Consider the following 21,979-nt stretch of genomic DNA (forward strand, 5'->3'; position numbering starts at 1 on the left):
CCGGGAAAGAAGCGGAATTTGTTGTTATTTGTAATGGATAGTGGGAATGATGGGATGGACAGATCGGTTTGTTTGGAGTGATGAACGGGCACGTAATGTTCATCAGGAAAAAAGGAGCAGAAAGATTAATTACCTAATGGTCCCGCAGGGTGATGCAAGTTTCCCGAAGCAGGTAGTGTTGTTGTTTCCCGCGGCAGAGTTCCTTGTAGATGCTTCGACGAACCGTTCGATTCGATCATCTGGTTCACTGTATGTTTTTGTGTGTGTTTTTGTACAGCCATATGCAACAATTATTATTCCACATTTTTTCCCATTCATCCATCGGTGTTTATAAGGGCACAGTTTCATGTCACGAGCACCATCAGTAGCCAGTTTTATAGTAGTAGCCGTACGGCATTGTAGTGATTCCGTTATGCATTGCGCGATCGCAACGATTAATTGAGTTTACCATAAGGAAACAAAATGGATGACGAAAATGAAGCATGAGCCATATGAAAGAAAGAAGAAAAGAAACAAATAGAAACAGTGTGAGAAACAACTTTCATTACATGATCAGGCGGGAGGCATCAATTTAGCAGCATATCTTAAAAGCAGGCACAACTCGGGAAAGGGCTGGCAGTTTGGAAAGGGACACGTTTACGCATGGTACTAGGATACAGTACTATTATTATTATTATTATTACGAACCATCTAATTAAGCATCATACTCGAACGGGGTAAGCCTAGAGAAATGAAGTCTACATATGTTTGCCGACACCCTGAGGAGCTCGACTGCAGGGTTGTACGATCGGTCGGTCTTACGACAACAAGGACAACAAGAGGTACGCATCTAATCGAAACGTCAAGAAACTTGAACAAAATCACTCAGAACATAGAGGACCGTAAGCACAGTAAATAGCCATGTTCGGTAAGCGCACAATTATTGCACAAGATCACTTACACTGTATCGAAGAGTTTAGCTGGTTCGGTGTGTTGCGTGTATGGCGCACGTACACACAGATCGCGATGCCGAAAATGGCTCCAAAGACGATCAGGCTGGTCACACCGATCAGTATGATCCCCGTCAGATCGATGCCGAAGATCGTGTTGATGTACTGATCGGGACCCGGACAGTTGGGGCCGACGGCCTCATCCGACCCGTCCGGACAGTGGTTAACACCGTCGCACCGAAGATCCTGATGTATGCAGAAGTCCTGTAACGCACACCGGAAGTCGGCACAGTTAAGCTCTGTAGAGTGGGGAGAGAGAGAGAGAGAGAGGGAGAGAGATCGTTAGGAGACGTTTAAATGCGATAGTCGCTGATACCTACTTGAGTCTTTCACGGATGTTATGACCATCTTGAAACCGTTTGTCTCCGTGCCCCAGTTGTCGGTCACGTACTTGAAGGTGAGAAAGTTCGTCTTCGTGAACAACGCTCCCACTGATTGTTTTGTGTCCTTGCAGGTCAGGTCCGCCTGGTGGGCAGAGAAAGAGAGTGGCAAAAAGTTTAAAACCTTTTTCCCCCCTGCGTGCATCATCCAAACGCCTGTTAATGGTTTTAATGGTGGGAAAGTGGCGGGCAGAAACCGGGGGAAACCAACCCCGGAGATAATAAATGAGATAAGTTAGGGTAAAGAGTATGCCCGCAGTACCAGGCAGCTCGGGGGGGGGAGGGAGGCTTCTCTTCGAAGACAGCGGGACCAGAGGATGATAAACGGAGTCCATAATTTGTCGAATGGATTCCACGCTGTTCCGCAAACTATCCACATTCTTTGGAAGCAAATCTTTCGCTTTTCCGGGAGAAGAAGATGAAGCACGTGGCTGATTGGCGTAATATTTAAACCTCCTGTCGTCTGTTGTCTAGCGCTTGTGACAGTTTCTCTGTCCACCCTGTTGCACATCACTCCCGCGCTACAGCGCTAATGGCGATAAGCTTTTATAATTGTTTTTTAAACTACTTGCGAGCGTGCAGCAGCGCGGAATGGAGCTTCAAATCGGACGCCCCGTAGTCACGGGAACAAAGTTATGGTTTTTAATTTCGCCTTACGATGCTTTGGATATTAAATATCACTTTGAATATTACTTTTCCGAACTCGAACTCTTCCTTTTGACGTGGGGTTTCTGGGATTGGGTGGATCGGGGGTGGGTTTTTGGATGTTTTTTCTTTTTTTTTACGACCATCTCCATACTCACCTTATGCGTACCGACAGCGTGTGCACCGTCATATACATACAAATGATCATTACAGTCTAGTTGTAGCATATCGAAACGTAACATAAATCTCTGCAGTATGGAGTGCGTTTGAAACGTGACCACACAGTTTAGGTTTCTCTCGTTCCTCGACAGAAGGGTAGCACCATCTATTTTTCTATAAAGTAACTGTAGAAAATGATTTTTACAGATCGATTCCATGTAATCTGAAAATAAGAAAGGGGGAAAAAAGCAGCAAGAGAAGCTTGCGGTTAGTTCATGCGGTTTGCCCATTGTGTCGTTGATTGATATATGTGGTGTGTGTGTGTGTGTGCGGGGAATAGATTGATTGGAAAGATTGCTTTAGGACGGCGATTTGTTGCGAGCTTCCAGCCAAAACTTTGCCCCAAGTTGGTTGGGCTGGCGTTGTGGTGAGTTGACTTCGAGAGAGAGAAAACAAAACAAAAATGCGAAAGTTTAATTAACCCTACAATATGACCATTTTAAGACCGATGAATATAGTAAGCTGTCACAGACTTCTAAAATGAAGTGACAACTATTGGCAAAAAACACGAGCAACAACGAACCAACATTGTTTCCCCAAACAAAAGCAGCAAAGCAGGGAATCAAAACCAAACCACGAAGAGTAACTTTCATTTGTGGCTAAGTGTAACAACTAAATCTCAACCCTTTTTTTTGGATCCCGGATCCTCTTCCAGGTGTTCACCACCTCCTAACTACTACTGCAGGATGTGCTTCATTTTTCATTTCGTATCGCGTTCACACGAGTGCCGCTGGCAGCCAATGGCCACATGGCAACAAAAAACAAAAAAAAGGTCCGTCTCGTTTGTCAACCGAACGCTGGTGGAATGACTCTTTTTTGGTCGTTGTGTATGTTGCGAGTTCGACGGGATGAAGTTTGGGGCGGCCGATCGGCGTTTCCGGTTTGGTGAGTAGCGAGTTAATAAAAGTTTACAGCGTTGATAGCCCAGCGAAGAGAGGCGGAGCGACAAACGACAAAAGCCAGCAGTGTTTCCAGTCGATCTATCACTGTATCGATAGCCCTCTGGCGGTTGACTATGAGGCGGCTGTCAGTTGACGTGCTGTGTATGAGTGTCAGTCAGGATTTTTTTTTGGTGGTTGTCCCTCTGTGTGTAGTTTTTAGAAGCCAAAACTTTATCGTACAGAAAGTAGACAAACTTTGTAGTGTAGCGCAAACATTTCATGCTTGTAACTTCTCGCGTGACAATTTATCAAGCTGTGCTTGAGAATGTATTTTTATTCGTTCGGGACTTTGCAATATTGGGCGATAAATTCACAGTATCCAGAGGCTCTGAAGAAGACATTAGAACATGACTTGTATCTTTAAACTTAATCAAATATTACTCCGCTTATACAGAGACCAACCAGCTGCTCCACTTCTCCATACAATAGTACCGTGCTACAGATGCGGCTATGTCTCAGAACACGGTGGAATAGAACATTTGAAAAGGATTGACACACGAATTGAATCTGTTTTTGCACTTAGCCCCACCATCCATTTATCTAATCTACATCACCCCCTCCTCTCTCTCTCTCTCTCCCCCCACCTCCGTTCAGTAAAATCGATTCTACTAACCCAGTAAGAGCCAGTGAACCACAAACGCTTCAATGTCACACACGGGGCCTACTACTAACACGTCGCCGTACATTCCCGGCGTGGTAATTGGCCGTTGATTACGGTTCGTAAATAATACAAAAACTTCCGCACCCGCGCTCAATTATGCTCAATTAAAAAGTAATTACTGTCCAACTGTCCGTCGTCGTCGGGATTGGATCGACCTTAGGTACAGGACAGGTCCTCCGAGAGGCGAGGCGATGGTGGTGACATTAGCGTAAGAATACCTCACCAACGTTCGCTTGAGGGTGAACATTTTGCGTGTGGAGCACGTCCTGCTGGCTGTTCTGGGCAATAATATTTTGTCTCTTCGTTTTTTTTTTTTTGGTTTGGTTTGGTCAACCTGCGGCCAACCTATGTCGCAATTGCAAATCACGTTTTGCGGCAGTAAAACGGCATTATCAAGATTTTATCGATTACATCGCATTAGTGGCCGCAACACCACTGCCAACAGTCAGGGACTTTGCACTTAACTGTTAACAACGGTGCCAGAATTCGAGTGGTTTTGTCTTTTTTTGCGTCCCCTTCTTCTTCCTCCACTGTTGCAGTCATTCTTTAACACTCCACTCAGCATATATTTTGTTACGTACGGGATACGCAGTGACCAACCCGTCCGTTGGCGAATGTGTCGTACCATCCTCGAGCGCCATGATAAGCTGCTGTTGACACTTCAGGGACACACAGGCAACGGTTTACCGAAGCCCGAAGCCGGGGTGTCATGAAGGACACTCTTGACACACTTGACACGGCAGACTTTCTTATGTGTGATCCGTACCGGTTTGCCCGTCCTTCGGCGCCCTGAAAACAGGGTCTCCACTCGCACATACGGGTGGCTCGCCCGGTGAAAGGACAACCGCCGGCGTGTGCGTGCCCGAGCTCGTATTCCTAAGCTCCGGACGTCACTCAGCAGGCAGGCATGTCTGAGGGCTTGTTATGGTACGAATTAGTAGCATATACACGAAACAATGGCGACATCCGTGCCGGGCTTATTGACTCAATGTAAAACCGTTTATGACGTTCACCAGCCTTGCCTGGGTGTTCTTGGGTAGTGCGAGCGAGCTTGAGAAGGGGGGATGCGGGTTTTTCTCTCTCTCTCAAATGCAGCAGAAAGTTTAAAACCAGCTGGATCACAAAACAAAACGCCAAGAAATGGGCACCATTGAGGACAGCTTCAGAACAGAAGATATTGCAGGGACATTTGCCCTATGGTGACGGTGAAAAGAAGCAAAACAACAACAAAACAAAAAAATCTACCATCTTTCTCGACCGAAGCTCTGGTTCACTTTCTTCGTCTCGTGCTCCAAAAACCGTATTTTCGCAGCAAAAAACCCGAGGCATTTTTTTTTTTCGTTAGAGTTTAAGTAGATACTATACGGTCGGTTTTCACAAGTTTGTTTTTGTGTGGGTTATTGTGTAAAGTTTACACGCCATTGTCACCCGCCGTCCCGGAGAATGGGCTGTGGTCCTCTTAATCTGTTACATACTTTGCATGTTTTCAAGCGGTACTTGGGCGCTTAGGGCACCACATAGTGGCGGCACAAGATACGCAATTAGTAAACCACTACAAAACATGCCCTTCAACAGCTGTGCTTGTTCGCGCGTTGGATAAAACGTTTAAAATCTAGTCAGATCTGACTGCCGCGTGCCGTGAGAGTTGGTAAAATCTTCTGCAGGGTGTGTGGTTGATGTGTGAAAAGTTTCGCGAGTCTTTGAATGAAATATTTCAAGATGACTATACAGGAGGGATACTAAGGATTAATCAAGGAGTTAAAGGATATTTTATTACAAGTTCTAATTTTCACAGAGAGCAGAGAGGCAGAGAGGTAGATATGAGTCCTCAGATCAAAATCCCAACTATACACGATCTGATCCTGCCCACATGTTCTTGGATGGACTTTTCTACTACTTTAAGAATGTAGAAAGTACATATTCTCCTATCTTAAACTGAATACCTAACCTCCAACACACTCCTATTTATGAGATAATCAAAACTAAATATTTCTTTCACAATTTTATTCCCACCACAGCATGATGTCTTCATTTTATACTTTCGCCCCAAACCTAACATACATCGAATTCTGCGTACGCTGCCGAGATTAGCTGGCCGAGGCATCCTTGCTGTAGTTCTTCGCACACAAGCATCCCCAAAAACCTCAGCAGAGGCGGAATCGAAGAAAGCTAACTTTTATCGCCTACATCCCCTCCGACAGGTGTGCATGCGTGTGTGTGTGTGTGTGTGGGATAAAGCCTCACAATTTTCTTTTATTTCGGGATCGTCTTTCTTTTTTTCTTTTGAGGAAAGACCATGCACGGTTTCTTGCAGCATTCATTCGTGACACCAAAAAAAAAAAAACGACGTAAGTTGGGATGAATGAGGGGTAAACGGGAGAGCCAAAAAAAGATATAAAAAGAAGAAGCGTAGGGACAATGAAGGTTTCTTCTGATAAGGTTCTGAATATATCCGGCCTCTTGCCTACTGTCGGCCGTCTTTGGTTAGGTCGGTCGGCCCTATGGTCTGTTATGCGGTTCCCACTTGAGCTCAGCGTTGCGTGAATTTCATCAGCGGTAATACACCACATTCCCTCCGGACGTTACCTCCCTGTCCCTCTCAAACGAGACGCCTTTCGGTATGCCTTCCCCAGTGGTGGACCGGAATGATCAAAGGACTAATGTGCCAGTTTCGATTCTCTTCCTACTTTTCCGCATGGCTTACGATTGGAAACATGGCTGCGGATGTTGTCCGCCTGATGCTGGGATTTGCTGTTTTGTACCGGCTGGCAACTCGTACAAAAGGCTTCACCATCCACACACACACACAAGGCCGGCACGGTACAACCGCGTCCACGCCATTGAAGTCGTCATCGCGCGTACGAGAAACGTACGAAAGCGCCATTATGACAGCTGCGTGTGTTGTTCTACGGACCAGTCCCTCCACCACGTTTGGTCCACGAAAATTGGTACCGTACCCGGGTGGTAGCATTAGTAGTGGCTGATGGCTGGCGGTGTGAACTGTTCGAATCGTATCTGTGGCGCACATATCTTCTGGTGTCTCTCCGGTTTTTCCTGTGTGCGACGCACATAGCTTTTATGAGGCAAATCCCTTTAATCATAGCAATTTATAAATTTCTATACCCAAACTAAAACCGCCGGGAGTGAATTCGGTTGCGGACCCGGTTACCGGAATTGGAGAAGCTTTGCTGCCGGCGGAACAAGGCAAACGGCAAATGGGTTCTTTTACCAACGACCACCAAGTTGTTGAAGTTGAAGACAGCAAAGGGTCGCGACTGTCGTGAGGAATTGGAAGATTTGCCGGGTCCAGGTTTCGGTTCGATATCAATTGAACCCCGTCCTAACAAGGCGGGAAAGGGTGGTGGGTCAATAATCTGTAGGAAATGCGACGCGCGACCAAAGAACCTTGCATTCAATTATACGTACTATGGCGCCATTTATCTTCGGCGTTTAATGGAATAGCGACCCGCAGCATGTGTGTGTGTGTCTTGATTGTATTTTGTAAGAGGTTCTAGTAACGGGGATCGGGGTGGATTTTAATGCAGTTCAAGAGATTTGGATGGTTCGTAAGTGAAATTGAATTTTGTAAAATCTCTTAAATAGTTATTTCTGTAGCGCTTTTTAAGACATTTGTACTCCAAAAACTTTTTTCATATAAAACGAATTAGTATTTTAACGGAAAATGAGCTTGGAGGAGCGTATCTATCTAGGAATTCTTTCCAAAAATAGAAACTGTCCTTAGATTTCTTAAGATCTCTCATTTATCTGCCGTGTAAAAGCTGGAACACACTAAAAATGCTTATTCTAAGTTCTAGTTGTATTTTTATTTGTTTTTATGGTACAACACTTCTTTAAAACACAGTCGTTGTCGCCAAACAATCGTGAGTCGCCATCTGACGTGAGTCAGATTTTTGTAACTACTTCACTAATTTCTATCAGATGAATATTATTGAAAGATTCCTGATTAAGTAAAGCGCTCTCGAACCCGATCGGTTAACCCCCTAACGACTGCCCCAGGATGGATAGCTTGGGCCAGAAACCAGCAAATATATAAATATATATCTGCATGCACGCCGAGCCCCGGTAATGAGCTTAAATTAGAACGAATAATCCACTCTCATTTCGCTTCCATTAGTGGCCTCGGCTTCACGGACACGAGCGTGTGGAGTATCTTTTTTCTTCATCCATTGAACATTCCCTCGTTCCCCTTGCAAGCCAGATGGTCGTATAGATATTCCCCGGGAAGACATTATAGACATCAGAACTTAGAGTCTGATCGCATCTACAGCTCTCCTGGAAGGTTCGGGACGGCTTGGAATCCTTTCCGAACTTTAAGCACAAACTTTGCGAGTCAGATTTTTAGCACACGCAAAATCCCGTCCAGGACAGGGCAGACGCGCGTGTATGTATGTTAAGCAATCAAATTACCTCACAGCGGCGTTAATGGTAAGCGTCGGGGGAAAGAAAAATCGATCGAACATCGAAGATATTTTGCCATAAAATTCTTCCATCCCATCTCTCCCCATTTTACACCCTATAATGAGCAGAAATCTGTACCGTGCGATACTGGCTGGTTGCCCCTTAGCGAGCCGCTGTTCGTTATCCGGCGCAATGATGAACGAACGATGATGAAATTAATAACCTTTCTTATCGGTGAAACATTAGCTCGATTGTGTACGGGAGGGGAAATGGGTATGCAGTGTGTAAAAGACACAATCTTTCTCTGCCCAACCTACCGTACAAGCGAAACGGAACCTTACAACAGTGATGGTGGAGTATTAGAACGGTACAAAAGGCTTAGTAGACGCGGGTTTTTTGAAGTTAGGACAAGCAGATGCTGCTAGATTAACTTCTCGCACAAGGAAGCTTTATCCGTTTTTACAACGATTTCCAATCATTTGAAAATGGAAAATATCTTCCCTTCTTAGTTGAGTCATCACAGCTCACTCTAAGCCCATTGTTTTCCGGTAGGGTTCGCTGTTGTACGGGTATGTAGGCATACAGAAAGAAAGAAGCAAAAATTTTACGATGCACCAATCATACCAACGATCGTTTACTTAAACCGGCAGAAGAACAACATTCTCTGCGATATAGGAGGATATAGAGAGCTATGCTGTGGTACGAATGGTATGGGACTGGTTGCCCGGAACGACGTCTGTTCTGTCGGAGCATGTATGTACGAATGTGAGGGATTTGTGCTTTTCATTCCTTTGACCCACCCATTACCCGTCGTAATCCCGTCTTAACCTAACTTAAGCTCGTACATGTTGTACGCCACAGCACCATGTTACCAGGCAGGCTGGCCTGTTTGCGGAGATGGGGCAGCTGGGGCCGCGGTGCTTTGCGGTTAGACAGCAGTAGGATGGAAATGTGTTCAGAGAAACTTTCAACAGTTAGGTGCAGATATGTATCTCGCGCTCGTATGTTCCGCAGATTTGTGGAATCCATAGAAAGATGGAAATAAAAGTTATTGGCATGAAGAGCAAAACATTACCCGAATAGTGAAAGTTTAGCGAACTTTTAGCAACAACAAAAAAACTGCCTAAGGCATCCTAAAAAATACTGAGCACTAATTTTTTTTTTTGGACAGCACTGTACAGACTGGGCGAATCACTAGCGTAACTGTTGGTTGGTTCATACACGCCTACCATTGAGACAAGTGAAGCCTAGCCGCGTAGCCACATCCAAACAAAACCGGAAGCTCACATTCCTCACGGGGGTTTTTGATCTCGGAAGAGCGCGCGCAACCGGTCGCGGAAAAGTGGTTCCCCATTTTCCCTGGGATGGCGGGCTTTGTGCGCGGGTGTGCTTTCCATCCGGTCTTTCTTAAAAACACCCGAAGGGCTCGTCCAAAAACTTCATCGGTCCACCGCATACACTCTGTGTGTGTGTGTGTGCACACATGTCGCGAACACGGCCTGCGAGCGGGTTTTGGCGACTGTGCGTGAGACGTCCTTTTTATGTGCCTTCCATTATAAATATCGTCATAAATAATACATACAATCATATTCAATTTCCATTTCCATGACTTCTTCCGGTGTGCCGGATGTGCGGGCAGAAGAGTTTCTTGCTTGCGTTTTTCGCCGGTGCCTCGTACCCTCTCGTACAATCGAATCGAACCTGTTGTCACACGCGTGGTAAGGTGTTTCGTAATTTCTACCCTCGGTCGGTGGAATGTGCCTGCTGGTATGGTGTGTCTTGAGATATTCGCAAAAAAAGGGAACGATGGAAAACTTCGCGAAGCAGAAGCCTTTGTAGTGGAGGACCACTCTTGGAAACCCGGAAGCTAGTGAGTTTCGATGGCACAAAAAAGCAGGACTTGTACAGATCGTACCGATATCATAAATTATTCGTTCCTCTAATTTAGCTCCAACTTTGGTCGACTACCCTGGGTCTTTACGTGTGTGTGTGTAAGTGTGTTTGTCAGTATGATAGCAAATCAATGAATGAAGTCTTGTAGTGGACGACTGCTTCCTTCGCAAGAAGTACAATTGATATCCATCATTTGATCGTTTACAATTGTTCTGGACCGCGCAATGTTTTGCGATATTACCCATCATCTAGTTTTTCGAAACAGTTTTGAGAGTAATTTTGGCAGGGCTAGCACACAGTCAAGTTTGCCTCCACTAACTGCGGCATGTCCCGTCGTAGTAAGGCGGGAATGAAAGCCTCCGAGGGTAAGGCAAAACAAAAACCAAGCAAAACAGACTAAACGACTGCAGCCTGACCTAGATCACTATTTTTAGATTAAGCAATAGAAGTCTGGCGTCGATGTGCGGGGGTGCGATGGTCTGGCTTCGTGGAAATGATACATCGCAGGGCACTGTTTCTGCAGGACAAGTCGTGAAATGAGTGGGTAGAGGGCAAAAAAAGTTGCCTCTTTGCTGGCTTCTTTTACTCTTTTCCCCTTTTCACCATTGGAAAAAAGTTTGTTTGCACTATTTAGGGCTAGGGAGCGTGGAACGCAGAGGAACGTGGTCGCGTCTAATATTAGACGCGCAGTATCTTTCGTTTCGAATTCGTTTCGCGAACCGGCCACCGTGCAGCTGCAGCCAGCGAAAGGACGAAAGAACTGTGGCATTATTGTTTGTGAAACCGATCACGTACCTTCCATTTGTTCGCCCTGGGCAAAGGTGCCTCGCACATGATGAAACTTTTGGTGTCGGTGCGAATATTCCCGCTAGAGGGCGCCCCACGACGTTGGCGTTGTGCTGCTGCAAGACACAGCAAGAGAGCTTCATGCATCGGGCGTTGTATGCTGGTTGTCCGCATTTATTAGCCTCGGGAAACTCGAAGGGGGGGGGGGGGGGTTTGTATCGTCGCAGGTGTATTGGCAAAGCCCCACAATAGACACCCCAGCGTGGCAGCTCCATAAACATCCGCTGAATCGAGTAGGGAGAGGGATGTAGTATGCTAATGGACACCGAAAACCTGGCATGCATCCATCCTAGCAAGGTCCTTGGCAAGGGTTTTCTTGGGGCTAATGTATGCAATCGATGCACCGCTCACGTACTGACATTACGGTGACACTGTCTTCCATTAGTATGGCGTCTAATAGGCGCTAGATAGCATAGTTAAGATGCTCGAGTTCTAGTTCTAGTAATGGAGAATTTTGTGGCATAATATCACACCTCTCCCACGCCCGATCAGTAGCAAATGGCGTCTTTGTACTAGAGCCCCGAATAAGTAATTATTACAGACGCTAGGGCAAAACTTTTGACGCTGGGATAGTACTTACCGAGGAGTAGTAGTACATACACAGACACACATTAACAAGTGACTGTAGTGTTGAAAGATATGCAATTAATAATGACACCACCACCACGAGGATGCCGAACTAACCATAAAGTCCGTCCGACTCGACGGACTCTCTTTACTTTCTTCCGTTTTTAAATGCCAAACGGAAGCAACACCGAGTTCTCTGAAGTATGTGCTGGGAATGAACTCCTGGAAGGTAGAACATTCTCTGGAGCAGACGCAGATGAGGAAGGTACATCCTAACCAACTCTCGGTGAACTTTCGCGAATATGCAGCAGACCATTACCATTAACTCCGCCAGAACGGAAACCCGAGACAAGAGCTTTTGAGAATAGTTTTGGGACTCTAGTTCAGACGGATTGGGGGTTTTTGCAAAAGTTTTCGCGCAGTAATTAATGATCGCTTCGTGAAGCTTCGTTCGGCAAGTGGTTTGGCAAAGTTGTGTGGAGGTTAAGAAGGAAAAAAGGAGTCATCTAGAGCAGCGAGCATTGACGTTATTGACAGTTATTAATTGTCGCCACTGGATCAGGTGAGGTGTTTTTGTATCGGGAGAGACACTGTTTGTCTTTTAATAAGTGAAGAATTAAAGCCAATCTTTGCCTGAAGTACTACGTAACTAGAACATTTTTTTCTTGCAAGTCATTGTCGCTTGTTGTGTTGCGAGTTGGAACTGACATGGCTGCCCGTTCTGCTGTCAATTATGGCTGCACATAGTTTTGACAACTGTTAGTGCTGTAGACTGTACCGGCCCTTCGGGTGGTTGTGTACTGTGGTATGGCTTTTAGAACGATTACTGTGGCTGCTTTACGGACTGGGAGACATTATATATTTATAGACGAATCAAGAACATGATGTTTGTCTTAACAAACCATTTTTGCCGGCGTAGAGCAATTTGTGGTAATGGAATGAAGAGGTACCTAACAACTCCGTACCACCGTACGGAGGTGTGGTAGGTTCTATAATGATGTTCCTATTTTTAACCTTCGTGTAGCTTCTTTCGCCCAATTTCCCACAAGCAAGAAACTTGCTGTAAACTAAACTTTCCCCAGTTTAGTGAGCGATCATGGCAGGAATAAATCAGCCACTGAATTTCTCTGCAAGCTTCGTTTGCTACAAGATAGAAGCAAAAAGAATTAAAATAAAAGCTCCATTTCCCATCAAAGGTGCTTTACGAACATAATTTCCCAATCGCTGGGGTGTCTACTACCGTCATTCAAATCGATGAAACTTCATCCAACAAAAAAAAAAAGAGATGAAAAGAGAATCACACACAAAAAAAAATCCAAATCGATCGACAAATGGAAAGACGAGAATATTAAAACCGCCAACCATAAAGCCCGAGCTTTATGCATTTCGAATTATCCTTTGCACCCATCGTGTGCTGCTGATCAAAAGTTGAATCGAGCTGCTGCTAACGACTTCACCGGGGGGCAGGACACAGAGAGGGGGGGGGGGGGGCACCCGGCGTAGTTCACTATTGGACGAAGGTGAGCCGGTGAAATCAATTCTTTGGAAGAGAGTAAATCTTCATCTTAAAAGCTGCTGCTGCTACTGGGCGGTACAGGCCCGTCGAACCTTAAAAGTGTGTGCAAGGTTTTACAAGGTACGTGCAGGCGGAGGATAAGCAGTCATCAGGCTTTTGTTGATAGAGCTATTACCATACCGAAAGCTGAAGCCATGAAGACAGACGGGGAATGGTTCAGCTTAGCATAATTTGAAGAGTACTTTCTTTGTAAAATGTTGCTCTGTAGTGTAAAAACTGCACACACAGATACATACACACCCAACTAATATAAATTGAAAGTACACAAAAATCTATCTTTCCCAGGGTTTTGGTGCTTAATCCCCCAAAAGCAGATGGCTAAAAAGTTCAGGATCACATTACCTGGTAGGAATAATCCTCCGCGAATCAGGCACCCGTTAAACCCGAGTGGGTTTTCGCTTGGGTTTGCGCTGTGCAAACTCGTTAAACTTGATGAAAGCTCGATAATGTGGGCGATTACAGCCTCTTCCCCCCTCCCACCCTTCGCGTGCCGGTAATCAATTTCATGGAAATGTGTAGTTGACATTTAAACTTCGCAACAAGAATTGCCGGAGCCTGCCGAAACCGTGGGTGCTACTCGGTTGGCCGTAAAGTTTGCCCCGGCAAGCTCGGGGAGCTTGGTAAATGTATCAACAAAAGTAGCATCAGAAGCGCAAATAATAACAGAACCTTGGAGAAGGAATGGTTGTACTTTTTTGTGTGTGTATGTTCGTGCATTTTTAGCAAACAGCCGAGCCGAACTACCGAGTTGATGTTGTTCTACCATCTTGCTGCTGGTGTCGAACGAACCGAATGACCTTTTTCGAAGGCACCCACAGCAACAAGTTTGGTCGGGCAATTCCCTTTCCCATATAGAGAAACCCCCGGGGGTGATTTCTTCATCATCGTTGTAGCAGGACGCTAAGGTTGTCCGAGAATTGAGATTGAGCAAGATTTTGTCTGTTGATTCTAAGTTGCTTTCGAGAAATAAGAGTTGGATGTAACATTCCTTTCGTGTTTCGAGAGCTTTCCAAAATAATCAACCGTGTACGTTTGCAAGATTTATGCAGTCGTTTATCGGTCGCTATCTCCACCATGCCTTGGGGTAAGTGCCTACGACAATTTCTAACCAAATAGCATCCTACTTGGAAAATTGACCAGTCCGAAGACGAAGATTACCTTTACGCTAGCCAGGTATCTGGAATCCGCACCAAAAAAAAAAAAAAAACACACGACACATTATCATTTCGTTCGCAGCATGAATCTTTAATCGAGTGTGAAGAAATAACTAGCTCGAACATTAACATTAACACCTGCAGAAAGGTGTACGGAAGCAGTAGGACACGTGTACGTCGCTCGGGGGAGGAGAAGGACACATTATGATGCTCCAGCTGCTCACCAGAACAACAAGCATAACGGGAAGCAAGCAAGCGTTACCACTTGAGGCGAACGCAATTCCGAATGGTATAAATTGGCACACTTGGATGGACATCTCGTACCGAGGGGACACGGGCGTTGTAAGCTTCCACCCTCTGTTTCCGAACTGCCCGGAAACCGCTACCATCTGCCGGTCGTAAACGGCATAACTAACGCCCCCGGTTGGCAGTTAACAGGTTCTTCGGCTGCGAGTATAATAACGCGTCGTTTCTCGGGTAACGTCCGGCCCAAGATTGTGGATTGCATACTGGGAAAATCGACCCAAGTGCAACGAGGGGAGAGGTAAACAGTAGTATGAGGCCGCTAGGATTGAAATGGGCAAAACTTTCGCTGCTATCCCCCCCGGAACTGTGTGTGCCTTTCTTAATCTTTTCTCGAACGGTTGGCTCTGATTCAGTGCTATCTTTTATGCTAGCATCTTCCGACCGGCGGATGGTCCAGAAATCGGGAGCACCGGTTTGCACTTGACGTAGATATGATGGTGGAATAATGGGTAAGCAACGCACCGTATTCTGTTTGATGTTGAAGGTGCTGTGTGCAAGTGTATCCATTTTGCTTCCAAGTGTCAGTTACAGTGAAGAGTGGTTCCATTGTTTCTCGAGCCGAGTATTGTCTTGATTTACTATTTGCAACAGTCGTTGCACACCGGTTTGCCAATATACACACATCCTAGCGATAATTGCTTGTTTTTAAAGCGAACGATTTAAGCCGCCGTATAACAGTCGACAGCGAATACTGTTATACACACGTGCACGCATAGTGTAAAATGTTTGCTTCTGCTGCTTAAGAGCGATAATATGATCCACTTAAACTCAACCACCGTACACAAGCCGTACCGGTAGCCGGTCAGGCAGGCTTCAAAAAGGAAGCAAAACTTGCCCTGTCAGCACAGTAAAAGGTTTTTTTTTGGTGTTCACCTCCCTCAAACACCCAGGATTTGGCAGTGCTGTGGCGAGAAATTCGGGTACCGGGAAAACCATAAACATGGAATAATTACCATTGAACTTTCCACCCCACTCTTGGCACGTGCCATGGTGCCGGGGTGGCGAGCGCTAGCGAAAGAATCGTATAATTTTGATTTTGGGGAATTATGGGGCTGGAAATGATAAATTATACCTCCGATTGCCGCTAATGCCACGACGCACATGATTGACTTGATGTTCTCCACCGCCGTATAATTGTGTGTGTGTGTGGATGGTTGGAGTTGAAGAGACCGGACAGAAGAGAGTGGGAGGTTTAAGTTTCGCGACCGTGTACATTTCCACCAGGGCTAGGGAATGCACACACACACACACACACACATGAAACGCACAAGAAAAGAAATCCATCCTCCTAAGCCTGTCTAATGGAAAAGGCATTCCGGTGTTCGGCAACGGTATCAATCGTTTGCTTGCTTTTTTTTCTACTGCTGTTGTTGTTATACCACCCGTGAAGGATGAGGAAGGGGACATACACACACGCACACCATTCAAGATTGGAAGTGATACTAAGAAAAAGAGGGGGCTCCCCAACCCACGCACTCCCCTCATTCGCTGTATGACTCATTTGAAAAGCAATTTCATTTTCCAATAATACCGGATGAAACGTGATATCTTTGCGAGAAAAGCACTCGATTTATGATATTTTGCACCACGCGAAGCGAAACGCAAACGCAATAACGAACGGTTCGGTTTTCCCCGGACGTCGTCACCTTGCTTTGTCCACCACCTTCTTGCCACGGGCCACGACTTTTGCCACGCCATGCATGGAGTAGTAGTTCTGTCGGATACAGCCGTAGTTAAAAGGCGCAGGTTTCGCATGACAGACGTACTGACAACAGAGTGGCTGAGTTTGGTGGTGGTGGAGCAGCACGAATGGGGGGCACATTGAAGAATAAAAGTGGGGGGAGAAAGAAAAAAATGGATAGAGTTATTAGACGACGTACCGGCACGCTCGCACTGGTTCGACACGTTTCTGCTACCAGTTGCCTCGTTTGCCGCTAGAGGGCGCACAATTCACTACTTCACTGTTAGTAACGCAAACAAAAGAAACGAGCGAATGGGTAGCTAATGGATCGAAATGGAAATTAAGTACACCGTCCAAGAAAACTTCGTTTGCTTTGCCGAGAGCCTTCACCTTTCCCCCGGATAACTGTTCTGCGACGAAGACCAGTCCGGCGAAGAAGTGTCGATGTTTGTGGATAGATGTGGAAGATGCAGAAGCAAAGGTTTGTTTTCCTATTAGTGTAACAAGATCCGACCTGGAAATGGGATCGGAAAAAGGGCGCGCGTAATGTTGCGCGTAAATCAGGCACGTGTGTTATCCTGCTTGTGTGTGTGTGTGTGTGTGTGTGTGGTGTGTCAGTGTACCAAAGGATGTAGGCAGGTGATAGAGCCTGCAGACACACATGCACAGACGGAAGCGCACATATCGGTACAGCGTTCGAAGGTTCGAACCATGGTGGGCTTTTGCAGCGCATGCAAATTGGATCTGATCCGGAGACTTGCGATGTTGACACTGTGAGTGGAATAGCATTGCGAACCGTTGCGAACGAGTGGTTCCACTCCAACTGACCCTGAGTGAGATGTGGCTTCTTGGAAGCCGGGCCATCCATTAGAGTCTGGGTGCATGGGAGAGTGTTGCGATTAGTGTCCACAAAAAAAAAGGAAAATCAAAGCTTGAACTGCATCCAGGTATTGCCGACGTTCAACCCAAAAATCCATTTTGCTCCGTTAGTTCTTAAGCGACCAATGCTATCCATTCTGCTCCGTAACCTTCCAACCAACAATGGTAATCCGTTCCCAGTCCAATCCTGAGCAGGCAAAAGCGAATGTGAACGATGCCGACGTCCACAGACGGCTCACGAAGACGGGATTCGAATACTTCAACTAATGAGTCTAAGAGTCTTCAACTTCATCACCGACCCTAACACTCGTACTACGCTTCCGGAGTGCGGAATTGGTACTGCAGATGATTCCAATCCACCTCCCTTGTTCTTTATGGGTTGGATGATACGATTCAAATGAAGGCTACCATCAGGCTCATGGAGGAGGGCTCCCCCACACGAAGGCTCCACGTTTTGGAGTGTGTTTGGAAAAAAAACCTTTCTTGCTTCATTTTCCGATGCACGCGATGTGGTTAAGCTAATTGTACGTGATGAGTACTAATGGATTTGTAAAACACGAGCTTATCAACGGGTGAGGGCAAAAAAGGAATGCAGCAGGGCACGGCGAAAGGTTCTGATAAGGATCATCGAAAGTAAAACCTTCTCTCCTCGCGGGAGATACTACTTCATTATTTGCTAAGATTTATGCGAAACAGCTGGAAACGCATGGATGAAGGTTTTTTTTTATTCCTTCGTAAGCTTCACTAAGAAGGTTGAAGTTGAAGTAGCAATATGACGGCAATTAAAAGAGGCGAAGACGAAATGGATTTTTACTATGGAAATAAATTTTTTTGATCCTTAATAGATATGGGTAAAAAATTATTTACCTATTTACATACATGGCAGGTACGCAGCATAGCAGAGGAGACATTTCTAGAAACCTGAAAAAGCTTTTATTGCCCATTAAGCTTTTTCAGGTTTCTAGAAATGTCTCCTCTGCTATGCTGCGTACCTGCCATGTATGTAAATAGGTAAATAATTTTTTACCCATATCTATTAAGGATCAAAAAAATTTATTTCCATAGTAAAAATCCATTTCGTCTTCGCCTCTTTTAATTTGTAGCAGTGTTCTGCTTAAATGCTTAACTGAAACTCACACCGCTACCATCGGCACGGCTTTTAGTGAAGATGAATATTTCATAGCCTTCGTTCTGAGTATATATCGGAGGGCTCTCTCTCTCTCTCTCTGTTTAATGGATCTGTGTCTTGTGCATTTCAAAAATAACTCCGTTAGTGTGTGCGTATGGATTTGAAAATAATACTTTGTCGAAAGCGTACCTATTTTTGGATGCTATGAGAGCAATATTTCGATCTATTTACTGTACCAATTGGCGTCATGGATTTATTTGGGCGTGGGAAACGATTGTACGCTTAGGGGCACGAGCCACGTGGTGACAGTTTTGATGAAAATTTGTCATAAGAGGGTTTAAAAATAGTTGCTAGAAAATAGCTCTGTTACTCTGTTTGCCTACATTGAGGCGCAGCTAGGGAAACGCCTACAGGTATGCACTTTTGCAGTACAAAACGGCATACCGTTAAGCCGAGCATGTCATTTTGAAATTTTTAAAGCTTTAAAAATACAAAACTAGTGTCCTTGCGCTTGAAAGTGTTACGCATCGATAGGATGGGTGCTAAAAATTATCATATCTTGGCCGGTCTTTTGCCAAACCGACCATTTCCGACATTAGAAATTCCGTCAACATCACTCAATGGGAGGTACAGTTTTTATTGTCATCGCATTCGAATCCTCTGCTCTTCTTGCCATAATGCGTATGCGTATTTTTCTCCAACACCAGCCCTCACTAACGCACTCATTGATATGGAAATCCAATTCCATATGCTTCGACTGTGCGCTCCGAAAACGATTCGTTCGATTCTCTGTTGTTTTTTTTTCTCTCTCTCAATCTAGTGTTAGCAGCACAAAAAAGGACATGACGTTCAAAAGCAAATCCCAGATGCTGGCCAAGATGTCAACATCCCGCTGGTATTGCTTGAACGCTGTACACGGGAAGCTTCCATTTATGATATTAAATTTTATTGTAAAGCCTTGAGGACGGTTCGTGCCGGGCATGCAACACGTATGTGCTGTGTGTGGCGTGTGGGTGTTCTCAAAAAATAAAACCTAATATTGCTTTGCCTATCCGACAAGGAAATGATGCTTCGAATCCGGATAAATCCGATTGCAAAATGTTTTATCATTCAAACAGCGTACACACTGAAGCCATTGTTTAATTATTGGAGCTTCTGGAGCAAATAAAAACGGTTCCAAATTTACAGGCGAATTTCGTAATGCTTCTCCCACCACGGGGAATCACACTTTGTCAATGTGGAATATGATCGTTGACAGTGTTGCCTGCTACACGTTCGCTCATTTGTCCACCACTCACTGTCTGGTGTGTGTGTGTGTGTGTGTGGGCTGGAAAAAATGGTCTCAGCAATTGCATATACACGATACACAATTTCCCGAAAACCGAAACCCATCCCGCATTTCACCCACCCCGGGGAGGGTAAAAAGGACATCCCGAGCTCGAGGTAACGAAATACGCCTGGATTGCTGCACGTCCTGCTGTTTGGTACGGCAAACGGCAAAGCAGCGCCCGGCTGGTTGAGTGGAATTTGAGAAATGTCAACAAACGAGGCACGGGAGTTCCCTTTTCTGTATCGCTGCCTGCTGCTGGCCTGATTTTGCCGGGTCTTAAGAACTCTACCTTCTGGGAAAAATGGTGAGAAATGCTGAAAGCCAAGAATAACGGTGATTGTGGGACGTTTTTTTCCTTATTTCTTGCATTTCCTTCGAGCTTAGTAATATTAGTTTCACCTCCTAAGGGCATGGACGACTGCCAAAAGGGGACAAAGACATTGGAGGGAGAAGGTACACTCGCACACACACACACACACCAATGTACGGCGCTAAAACCCTCGGATTGGTCATGCATGTGATGTATTTGATAGGTACGTGTGCTGATTTGCTAAAACCCCCGAAAAATTCTCAGACCCCTTTTTACTCTGGAATGACCAACAACATCCGATTTCCGGCTTGCAGCTTCCAACCCGATGGAGGGAAGGATGTGATGACAAACATATTTTCACTTCGTTATTTTCCCTCCGGGGGAGGATGGCAGATTTGTTTTACTATTTTATTTTCCCGGTGTGTCGATGTCTGTGTGTGCTTACGGAAGGTGTGAGATGTGCTCGAACGGAGCTCGATTGAAGCAGAAAGGGAACTAAACAGCAACAATCCAGAGCAAATAGGTGAGGGGAAAAACAGCTCCACCATGCACCGTTAAACGCCCGATGTGGAAATGGAAAACTATCTCCGTGTACTGGCCACAAAATGGTTCTGTGGCTTTAGTGGTTGGTTGTGTATGTGTGAGTGGATGTATAAACTGTTTTATTTACCGAAAACATCGCATTCGATGGGTTGGCGGAACAAAAAAAAAAAACGCTTAGGATGAAGCAACGGCGAAGGACTTGGCAAAGAAACAGTTCCTGACAGAGCACATATTGACTGTTCCAGGGCAGCATAGCATTCCCTCGTCTCAATCTTCAATATTGTCCAGTTCGGCTTTACAGATGGAGAATTGTGACTGTAAGTTCGATGTTTTTTGGAGTGAGTTTGTTTTTAGTTTTGCATTTTCCTTCCACTGCTACGTTGGAGATTATTTGTAACTAGGCAAGATACCACTATTATAGCCCTTTTGGGAGCTCCCTTCCCACCGTTACGTGGTGGAATGCGCGAAAAGACATCGAAATGATAAACAGACAGCAATATTCTGCATATGAATGCCCTGCTTTAGCATGGGCATGGTTATCGGAACCGTTGTTATCAGCGTTCCGCGGGGTTGCTGGAGGTTCGGAACAAAACCATCGACTAAGCTACTTTCGGAAGTGAGCCCTCGAGCGGCAGAAGTGGCTTTCCTGGAAGCCGTGGAATCTTCCACTTCGTTAGCTATAATCCTTTCCCCCCGCTTCTCTCCGTTGCCGGTGGGGAAGGGCAAGATGTTATCTCCGGAGGAGGAACACGCGGAAGACGAAACGCAGCGTAAAATCCACGGAATTTCTGAGGATACGGTACAACTCCCTTGGTAGTGCCCTCGGTGCCTCGCAAACAGCTTGCTCTATTGCTTTGGAATGTGGGGCTGTAATGTGTGTGAGCGAGCGTGCGGGCGTGTGTGTGTGAGTGTAGGAAGCTTCCAACGGATCCGTTGGTTACGGCAAACCCTTTTTGACCTCTTCCAAAAACGGAAGTGAGACAGACGATAGCGAATGTCAACTCTTCCAGTTGCATGTTTTATTCAATCTTGCCTATCAGGAATTTCTGGATTACCCATCTAGCTGACGTGACACTAAAACCAGAACCGAATACTTCGTGAGCATGAAAGAGCGAGAGAGCGAGCGAAAGAGGACACATTTTCTGCAAATGTTTCAGCAACGAGCACTGGGGCAACCGGCATTCCACGCACTCTAAGCACTGCCGCGAACGAAATACCTTCCACTCTTACAACGTTTCGAAGACCGGCCTGGGGGGAGGGAGGGAGCGGTTGTTCGGGTTTTAGGTGCGTTTTGCGAACTGCCACCAGGATTGCTGTGCCCCAAAAATTCCTTCCTTCCGTGGGAGCGTAGAACAAAAAGAAACATTTTTAACCAGCAAGAAAAAAAAAGCCTCTCGAACGGAGCATTAACAAAATTTCGAGCAGTTTTCGAGCAGTTTTAGAATCCTTAGCTTTTCGTATTTTTATGTGCTTTTTGTTGCCAATCGAATGATTTTGCAACCGTTGTTCTT

The 21,979-nt window shown here is 45.5% G+C and overlaps 1 protein-coding gene across 1 annotated transcript in view; it reads right to left on the minus strand.

Annotated features, from left to right (window-relative positions):
• LOC126568333 (uncharacterized) overlaps positions 1 to 21,979 on the minus strand; it is a 39,706-nt gene that overhangs the window by 289 nt on the left and 17,438 nt on the right. Inside the window, exons 2-5 of the mRNA XM_050224794.1 lie at positions 2,173 to 2,396; positions 1,310 to 1,454; positions 941 to 1,228; positions 134 to 247 (exon numbers count right to left, since the gene is read on the minus strand). Of these exons, the coding sequence (XP_050080751.1) occupies positions 134 to 247; positions 941 to 1,228; positions 1,310 to 1,454; positions 2,173 to 2,396 (771 nt within the window). The remainder of the gene's footprint in view (positions 1 to 133; positions 248 to 940; positions 1,229 to 1,309; positions 1,455 to 2,172; positions 2,397 to 21,979) is intronic.

This window comes from Anopheles maculipalpis, chromosome 2RL, assembly GCF_943734695.1.
Source record: "Anopheles maculipalpis chromosome 2RL, idAnoMacuDA_375_x, whole genome shotgun sequence".
Classification (NCBI taxonomy): Eukaryota; Metazoa; Arthropoda; class Insecta; order Diptera; family Culicidae; genus Anopheles; species Anopheles maculipalpis.